This window comes from Ammospiza caudacuta, chromosome 15, assembly GCF_027887145.1.
Source record: "Ammospiza caudacuta isolate bAmmCau1 chromosome 15, bAmmCau1.pri, whole genome shotgun sequence".
Lineage (NCBI taxonomy): Eukaryota > Metazoa > Chordata > Aves > Passeriformes > Passerellidae > Ammospiza > Ammospiza caudacuta.
Window position 1 is genome coordinate 4,932,077 of NC_080607.1, and position 8,970 is coordinate 4,941,046.

General features: G+C 65.6%; 1 protein-coding gene across 1 annotated transcript; it reads left to right on the plus strand.

Annotated features, from left to right (window-relative positions):
* Positions 1-3,129: 3,129 nt before the first annotated feature.
* On the plus strand, positions 3,130-7,281 carry TGIF2 (TGFB induced factor homeobox 2). The gene is made up of 2 exons (XM_058814903.1): positions 3,130-3,345; positions 6,748-7,281. The coding sequence occupies exons 1-2, from the start codon at positions 3,145-3,147 to the stop codon at positions 7,279-7,281; spliced, it is 735 nt and encodes a 244-aa protein (XP_058670886.1). The 5' UTR covers positions 3,130-3,144.
* The last annotated feature ends 1,689 nt before the right edge of the window (positions 7,282-8,970 follow it).

Sequence of the window (8,970 nt, forward strand, 5' to 3'; positions counted from 1 at the left end):
TACAGCAGTGCCTGCTGAGAGGGTCTGTCCTGCCCTACGGCCTCCAGGAAGGAACCAGAGCAGAGCTTCCCAAGGGAAGGGGCAGAGGAGATGCAGGGGCTGCAGTGCCCAGGACAGGGGCTCCAGCTGCATCCCAGCTCCCAGGACCAGGGGTTGTTTTTCCTGCTGGGGGATTCCAGCCTGCAGCAGGTCCAGTGGCCCTGAGCAGGGAGCAGGGCCTGCTGCTGGAGCAGTGGCCCCAGGGGCAGGGTGGCAGCAAACAGCCAGCACAGCCAACCACAAATCCAATTTGCCTTGCTGAAAATGCAGATTGAAGATCAGAGAGTGGGCAGAGGATGGAGAGAGTCCGGTCCGGGAAGTGTCCATACCTGTGAGGCTGGCTGGGGATTCCAGCATCCCCCTGGGGTGCCAAACATCCCCCTGGGAATTCCAGCTTCCCCTGGGAGTTCCAGCTTCCCCTGGGAGCTCCAGCTTCCCCGGGATTTCCAGCATTACCCTGGGGCTCCCAGAATCCCTCTGGGTTTCCAGCATTCCCCCTCAGGCTCTCGTTGGTCGATTGTTGCTCAAATTGCTGAAGTTTAGCAGTATTATCATGTCAATGGGCCCGGACAGGCTCAGCACGACAAGCTCGGAGTGGGAAGGGCAGGGAGATGCTCCTCAGCCCCTTCCCTGGCCCCTCATCCCCGAGGCTCCTCAGTCCCCATCAGCCGGGGGCTCTCCGGGATGCCAGGCTGGGCTTGCCCAGGGATTCGGGCTCCTCCCATCAGGCACCCGATGGGATTTTTCCAAAGTTGTTCCACAGGGAGCACAGACAGGTGGAGGGACCCGGGGGTGGCTCACGGCCCAGCCCGGGGGGGTGCTGAGCTCAGGGACCGGGTCATGGAAGGTTTAGAAGCAACAAAATAAGTGATTTAAGGAGTTCTCCTTTTTCTTTTGCCATTTTATCCCTTATGCCCAGGGCTGGTGGGGAGAGGTGGGGCAGGACCCGCTGAGGTTTGGGGGCTGTGCCCCAGCAGCACACAGGCCCTGGCGGTGCCCAAGACAGGGGAGGGACATCCCCAAAGGGACATCCCCAGGAGATGCCCCCCAGGACAGGGGCTCTGGGCTGGCTGCAGGGCAGGGCTCCCATGGTGGCACTTTGTCCATCATGGGCACTGGGATGTGGCACCACCGCTCAGAGCAGCTCCTCTCTCTTCTTCCCACTGATGAAGGCGCTGCTCCAGGGGACCCCTGATGGACCCATCCCCTTGGGCTCCACGGAGCTCCTGGCAGAGGGTGACAATGCTACCCAGCCCCACAGCACACAGGGCACACAGCTGGGCTGGGGGAGTCTCATGCTCCTCACACCCTGGACCAGCAGCACATAAACGGAGCAATTTGGTCTCCAAAACCCCAAAGGTGACCTTGGGCTGTGCTGTGGTCAGGGAGAGGCACAGGGAGAGCAGAAAGGCTTCCAGAGACCCTGGCCAGCCTGATGGCCATGGCCCAGCAAGGGCTCCACCTGGTTCCTTCTCAGTCACCACCTTTGCTTGGAGACACCTTCCTCTGGCTCAGGAGCAGTGATGTGCTGGGCTTCTGATTTCCCATCTGGTAAAGACAAAACGAGGCACTGGTGGAACTTCAAGGTGCTCTGAGGTCCCCAGGGTTGTCACCCACACCTGCCCCTGCAGCTCCTGTCCTTGTCCCTGTCCCCTGCCCACAGACACCGGTAACCCCTGGGGCCCAGCTGCAGCATTCAGCCAGGGGAAGGAACTTGTGCGAGCCTTGTGGGGCACCCCTGCGTGGGTGTCCCAGGGTGGGAGTTCCAAAGGGGGTGTCCCAGGGTGGGGGTTCCAAAGGGGGTGTCCCTGCTGGGTGTCCCCAGGGCTGGCTGTCCCCACGTGGGTGCCGTGCGTGGCTGGGCCCCCGTGCGGGTGCAGCTCCGCGGGGCCGGGCGGCCGCGGGGGCTCCGGGGCTCGCTCTGTCCCTGCCCCCTCCGCCGGGGGCCGTGTCCGGCAGCGGGGCCGAGCCCAGGGCTGCGCCGGCGCCAGGTACGGGCCGGGGCTCGGCGGGGCGGGGGGGCTCGGCGGGGCCGGGGGGCCCCGGTGCCCGGTGACAGCCGGGGGCGGGCGGGCCGGGGCCGGGGGCGGGGGGCCCGGCGAGTTCCTGCCTCCTCGGGAACAAAGGGAACTCTGTCTCGGCATCTGTCACCGCCGCCCACCCAAAACTTTCCGCCGCGCCCGGCTGCCCGTCCGCCGCCGCGGGACGGCCCCGCACCGGCCCCGGCACCGAGACCCCGGCGCGGCTCATGCGAGCGCCCAGGCGGCGGCGGCGGCCCGGGGGTGAGCGCAAAGATGGATCCCGGGGGGCGCGGGGGGAGCCTTTGTGCGGGACGGAGCGGGACGGGCCGCGCCGGCGCTTCCCGAAGTTTGCGGGAGCTGCGGCCGCGGGTCCCGCCCGGCCCCGCCGGAGTCACGGCGGAGTTTGCCCGCCCGGGGACGGCTCGGGGCCGGCGGCGGAGCGCGGGGGCCGCTCTCCGGCTCTCCGGCCGCTCTCCGGCCGCTCTGTGCCCCCGCCGCCCGGGGGGTTCGGCCGCCGCTGCCCCGCTTTGTGTGGGCGGCCCCGGCCCCTCGCCGCCTGTTGCGGCCGGAGGGGCGGCGGGGCCCGGCCCCAGAGCCCCGCTCCGCCGAGCCCCGGCCCGTGACAGCCGCCCCCGCCTCCATCCCCGCCGCACAATGACCCCGCGTGGTTCCTCTCCCACTCTCCAGCTCCGGCCTCTTTCTCCTGCTGAGATTGTTTTTGTTTTTAACTTCCCCTCCTCCACCCTACCCCACGCTTGATTCTCCCCCCCCCCCCCCCCCCGTTGCGGTGCCCCCCGAAGCCCGAGTGCCCCCGAGCCCCTGCGGGCGCTGCGATCCCCCGCACCCCCGGGGCTCTGCTCGGTGCCCCCGTTGTCCCGCCGGTGCCCGTCGTTTGTGTCCCCCCCCCGGGGGTCTCTGCCCCGGGATTCCCCCTCGGGCGGGCCCGGAGGGGGTGAGACCCCCGCTGGAGGCGGGGGGAGGTCGGTGGGAGGCCCCTTCCCCTCCCCCGGCCGGACACCGCCTGGAGCTCCCTCCGGTTCCCTCGCCAGGCTCCAGCCAGGGCGGCCCCGCGGGCAGCTCCACCATGTCGGACAGTGACCCGGGGGACGACGACGGCGCCACATCCCCTGACCCCTCGCAGTGCAAGAGGAAGAGAAGGGGCAACCTCCCCAAGGAGTCGGTGAAGATCCTGCGGGACTGGCTGTACGAGCACCGCTTCAACGCCTACCCCTCGGAGCAGGAGAAGCTCAGCCTCTCGGGGCAGACCAGCCTCTCCGTGCTGCAGGTACGAGCCGGCCCCGCCCGCGGGGACACCGCTGGGGACACTGCCATGGGGACACTGCCGTGGGGACACTGCCATGCTGGGGACACTGCCATACTGGGGACGCTGCCATGCTGGGGACATTGCCATGGGGACACTGCCATGGGGACACTGCCATGCTGGGGACACTGCCGTGGGGACAGTGCCATGGGGACACTGCCACGCTGGGGACACTGCCATGGGGACACTGCCATGCGGTGTGGGACAGCAGAACCCCACCGAGGATCCCAAAGGTCTGGGCAGGCTGGGATCGTTCGCCAGGGAAGGGCAGAAAGGAAGCCAGGGAAGGGATGTTTGGGAAGGAAAGGCACCTGTGTGAAGGGAGGGTGTTTCCTGGGACAGTGAGCCCTGGGAGCAGCTGTGCTGGAGCTGGAAGGTGGAGGGGCTGGAGTGGGGACAGGCTGGATGCTGTCAGTCAGAGCTGCACAGGTGGGAGGGTTTTGGGGGCTGCCTCTTTATCCTGTTCCCCTGGACACCCCCAGCAGGATGAGCACCCCCTGCACACAGAGGGTGCAGAGGACAGCCCTGGGGTGGGCAAGGCCAGGAGTTGGACTTAATGATCTCTGTGGATCCCTTCCAGCTGAGGATATTCTGTGATTTTAGCCAGAAGGGAGAGGCTGGGCTGCACTTGGAGTGCCCTGGGCTGGCAGGCCAGTCCCAGTTACACCAGCTGCATTAAGGGGAGCCCTGTCCAGGAGTCCCCCTGTCCTGCTCCCAGCTGTGGGCTGGTGTTCTCCATGTGGCACAGGGGGGTGCCCAGGCAGGAGCCCTGGGCAGCAGTGGGGGTGAGCAGTGCTTGTCCTTCCCACTCTGCTGTGGTCCCTGCTGTGTTTGGGGTGTCTGGGGGGGCCTGCCCAGCTGCTGGCCCTGTGCCCTGGGCCCGTGCCCCTCTCCCAGCCTGACAGGGTGTGGGGTGCTCTCTGCTCTCTGGGCTGCAGTGGGTGCAGGCAGCAGGCAGGGCCGGTGGGTTTGCTCCTCTGCTGGAGCTTCCTCTGTACCTCTGGCTCCTCTCCCTGTGGCTCAGCACAGTCCTGGCCAGCTGTCCCAGCCCAGACAGCGAGTGTGGGCAGGGCTGTCTGCCTGCCCGGTCCCTGGGCAGCAGGGCAAGTCTGCCCTTTCCCTTTTGTGTGTTTCTGTGGGTGCTGGCTGTGCCCCAGAGCCGTGTCCAGCAGCTGCTCGGGGACAGCCTGGAGCCCCTGGCTGGGCTTGGGGCTCAGTCAGGGACAGGCCTGGCCCATGGCAGCTGGGCTGGTGCTGGCCCGGGTTGGCCTGGCAGTGCCTGGCACACCCCCCCAGGGCTTGGGGGCACTGGCAGTGCCTGGCACACCCCCCCAGGGCTCGGGGGTGCCTGGCTCTCAGTGCCCGGAGCCCCTGGGACCCGGCAGGGGCTGGCACACGGGTGGGCTCTGTTGAGGTGTGGCCCTGCTGGGTGCAAGCTGCTGTTTGGCCCAGGTGACCCCAGAGCCAGTGTGTGCCCCCTGTACCCACTATGCAGGGGTCCCAGCCCCATGGCATCCCCAGTGCCAGCCTGAGGGGCTGCAGCAGCAACCCCTGGGGTTCCCTCTGCCTGCTGGGGGGAGGCGTGGGACACCCCATGGTCTGGCTGTGGGGTTCAGTCCGTGATGCTGATCTGGCCCCTCTGGCCCAGGGCTCTGCCACAGCCACTGGCCAACCCCCCCAGTTGTTTCTTTGTGCCCCCCTGGCTGCTCCAGTGGCCTGGGGAGCTGGAGCTGTGCACAGCAGCCAGGGATCAGGAGGAGCAGGAAGCCCTGTGCCTCCCTTGCAGGAATTCCAGCACTAGCAAAGTGGCACCTTCTCCCACTGAGGCTTCCCGGACAGCAGCAGCTTTCCCAGCCTGTGCCCTGCTGTGGCATCAGGGGACTGATACTGCCCAAAGGGACAGAGCAGGGCGTGCTGGTGGGAGGAAAAGGGAGGGACTGAACCCAATGAGCTGCTTCAGAGCCAGAGCATGTCCCAGCTCTGTGACAGTGCCTGCTGTCACAGTGGCTGTGTGTCCCCATTTCCGTGCCCTGTTCCCCAATGGGAAGTGAATGCTGGAAGCAGCATGGTGGTGGGGACAGGCTGGATTTTGGGGATTCTCAGCACTGAGGAGTTGGGCTTTTTCTTGGGAGTCCACTTCTTTAGCTGGGGATCACAGTGGTGGATTGGCCAGGATTGTGTCAAAGGGACCCAGCTAAGGCCTGCAAGGGAGGGGGTTTGGAACAGAAGAGGGAGTAAGACTGGTGTGTTTGAGAGTTTTAATGCCAAATATTGTCATAAAGAAAAAAAAACGACACCTGAGGTCTTGCTGTGGTTGAAGTTGTGGCAAGTTCTCTCTCCTTGGAGGAAATATTTTCCATAGCTGTTGATTTAGGAAAGATCAGACTTTTTTCCCCCCTTGATTTAATCTAATTGTTTTCTAGGAAGAAGGCAGTTATTTAAATGCAGCATTTTATATAAAGATGCTGAAACAATTCATGGCCAAGGCTCAATAATGGCAAAGGGCTGCCAGACGTGCAGCCTTCATGCTGTGCAGTTTGGGAGAGCCTTTAGCATGAGTTGTGACCCTGCTTGTGGGCAGAGGCACGGGAAGGTGTCTGCTGTCCCTGTCAGGGGCTGAGGGGCTACAGCTCCATCACCTGATGGCTTCTAGGGTTTTCCATCTGTGCTGCTCTCCTGCCATCCATCTGCTCTGGCAGCCTCAGTGCTCCTGTTCGGGTTGGCAGCAGTGTGGAAACAGGGCTGAGCTCCAGGATGGGGCACCTGGAGAAGGAAAACCTGTCCCCAGGCTGGGGACCTGCAGGGTGGGCTCTGGGCTAGCTCTGTGCAATGCCATGGGCTCTGGCTGGGGCTGTGCTGTACCTGCAGCCGGGGTCTCTGGCACGGCACCGAGCCCCTCCTGCCTTAGGGCGACACTGCCGAGCCCGCCCAGCCCCGGGGCTCGGGCACGGCTGCTGTGCCGGGGGACTCGGCCGGGGCAGCGCGGCCTGGGCCCGTTCCCGGCTGCCATGGAGAGCGGGCACGGCCCCGAGCGGGGCTGGCAGGGCCGGGGCAGCCGGGCCAGGGCCGGGGAGGAAGGGGCTGCCCCAGGCGGGCGGTGCCGGGCAGGAAGCAGCCGGTGCTGGGGTTTCCGTGGGTGCCAGCGCCGGCGGTGCCTCTCCGGAGCCGCTCGGGAAGGGGTGCAGGGCTGAGGGGGCCTGGGGGAGTCCGGCTGTGCGGGAGCCGCTGCTGCTGCTCTGGGGGGGGCCGCTGCTGCTGTGAGGGAGCTGCTGCTGCTGCTGCTCTGGGGGGGCCGCTGCTGCTGTGAGGGAGCTGCTGCTGCTGCTCTGCAGGCCTGGCTGACCCCGCTGCCCTCTCTCCTCGCAGATCTGTAACTGGTTCATCAACGCGCGGCGGCGGCTGCTCCCCGACATGCTGCGCAAGGACGGCAAGGACCCCAACCAGTTCACCATCTCCCGCCGCGGGGGCAAGGCCGGGGACGCGGCCGTGCCGCGGGGCGCTGCCGCCGGCCCGGGGCTGCTCGTGGTGCCGCCCGCGGGCGCCTCCAAGGTCCTGTCCATGTCGGTGTGCCCGCGGGTGCTGTGCCAGCCGGCGCGGGCGCTGGCCGTGGTGAGCGCCCACAGCCCCGAGTGGGAGAAGCCGCCCGGGCCCGAGGCCAGGGCGGGCCCCGGCAGCAGCAGCACCCTGACCCTGCTGGCGCGGGCCGAGGCGGGCAGCCCCACACCCGGACTCTTCAACACGCCGCCCCCGACGCCCCCCGAGCTCTTCGGGGACGACTTCAGCAGCTTCCAGCTGCTGGTGGAGGTGGCCCTGCAGAAGGCGGCCGAGCTGGAGCGGCAGCGGCAGGGGGCGCAGCTGCCCCTGGCTCCGCACGCCGAGCCTCCCGGAGCCCCCAAATAACCCGGGCCGGGTCCCGCAGGGTGCCCTGTCCGGGGCTCCGACCCTCCCGCCTCTGCCTCGTCCCCACGGCCCGTCCAGGAGCGGCTCCTGCTCCCGGGGGCTCCGGTGACTCTCGGCAGCCGGGGCGGCAGAGGAAGGCCGGTCCCACCCCGCCATCCTCCCCGGAGATGCCCCGGCTGCCGAGCGCGGTGCCCGGTGTGTGCCCGAGCCCGGCGCTGGCCGTGCCCTGTCCCTGCCGGGCACTGAGCTCCCCTGGAAAACCTGCTGACCTCCTCCTCTCCTGCCAACAAGGGTCCAGCCAGCGCCGTTTGTCAGGGAGACAGAGAGAACCTGGGTTTTTAATGCCAGTGTAAGGACTGTGGCTGAAGAGCTTTGTCTCCCAAATCTCTGATCCTTTCTCCCTGCCACCCTTCCCCCCCGGCCCCCCTTTTGTTTTTGGGGGCTTTTCTGTTTCCTGGTGCTGGCCAGGGGGCCTGCCTCGCCCAGGGAAGGGCAAAGGACAGATGAACTGGAAACATGGAGTCTGTGGCATTTTATAATGGAAAAAATAGGACTCTCCTCTTCCTTTTTAGGTTGTTCTGGATGCTGCCAGTAGAAATCTCTATGATGCTGTTTAGCAAGTTTTTTTTTTGAAACATTTTCCCTTTAATTGTGATTTATTACATGATTATTACTTTTTTAAAATTTTTTTTAATCTGTAAGCATTTCCACACCTTCCCCGCGCTCCCCTCGCGTTCATGCCGAATGTGTGCACGCTGTGCCCGGAGCCGTGAGCGCAAGCCCGGGCAGAGCTGAGACTGTGAATTTTGTACCCGATTTAATTTCCTTTTTTATTTTATTTTATTCTATTTTTTCTTCCATAAAACCTTTGGAAAGAGGCGTGGTGCGGGCACGGCCACGTGCGTCCTGCAAGTGCAGCGCGGGGCTGCAGGCAGGGGCGGGCGGAGGACGGAGATGTCGCTCCCTGTCCCCTCCCCTCGCAGCGCGGCTGTGCGGTGCTGGGGACCTCTAGTGACAAACTGGGGTCAGCTGGGACGGCCGGGCCTGCGGGGACCGGGGCAGCTCCTGGGCTCCGGGGCAGTTCTTGGGCAGCTCCTGGCCGGGTGTCGCTGCTGTCCCCCGCGCTGTCCCGGGCCCTGGGGGAGCTGGGTTGTTCAGTGACTGTACCCGGCCCGGGCAGCGCCGATCCCCTCGGTAATTCCCGAGCCAGATGAGGTGATGGATCACTGGAGGGGGTAAAGCCGCAGGATTGGGAGCTCTGCAGGGCAGGGGGAGAGCACCGAGGGGGAGGAAGGGGCTGGAAGGGAAAAGGACTGATTTGGGGGACTGGTGTGTTCCCACCCATCATTTCTTCAGAGGAAGGTGCTAGGGAGGGGCTGCTGTGGGAAGGTTTGCCAAAAGTATCACCTTGGGCAGGTGCCCTGTGCAGTTCTGGGGGTGCCCATCGTGTGCCTCTCACTCCCACCTCCATTTCTATACCCAGCCTTTGTTTCCCTTTGTCTCCTTCCCAGGGAAAGTCCTCAGTTTTGGGACTCTCACCTTGTCACCCGCTGCAGCTCTGTCCCTTGCCCTGGGGGAGGGAGAGGCTCTTTGGCCTCCTGCTCTTGCCCCAGTCAAACCCCAGTGGTTTCCTGTGCCTGTGCCAGGGGCTGGTGCTGCTGCCCTGGGAGGGACCAGAGAGTTGGGAGG

Excerpts from the sequence above, each read along its gene's own strand:
- TGIF2 (XM_058814903.1), top strand. The coding sequence starts at position 3,145 with ATGTCGGACAGTGACCCGGGGGACGACGACGGCGCCACATCCCCTGAC. Across the intron at positions 3,346-6,747 it reads CCAGCCTCTCCGTGCTGCAG|ATCTGTAACTGGTTCATCAA; the intron begins GTACGAGCCGGC and ends CTCTCCTCGCAG.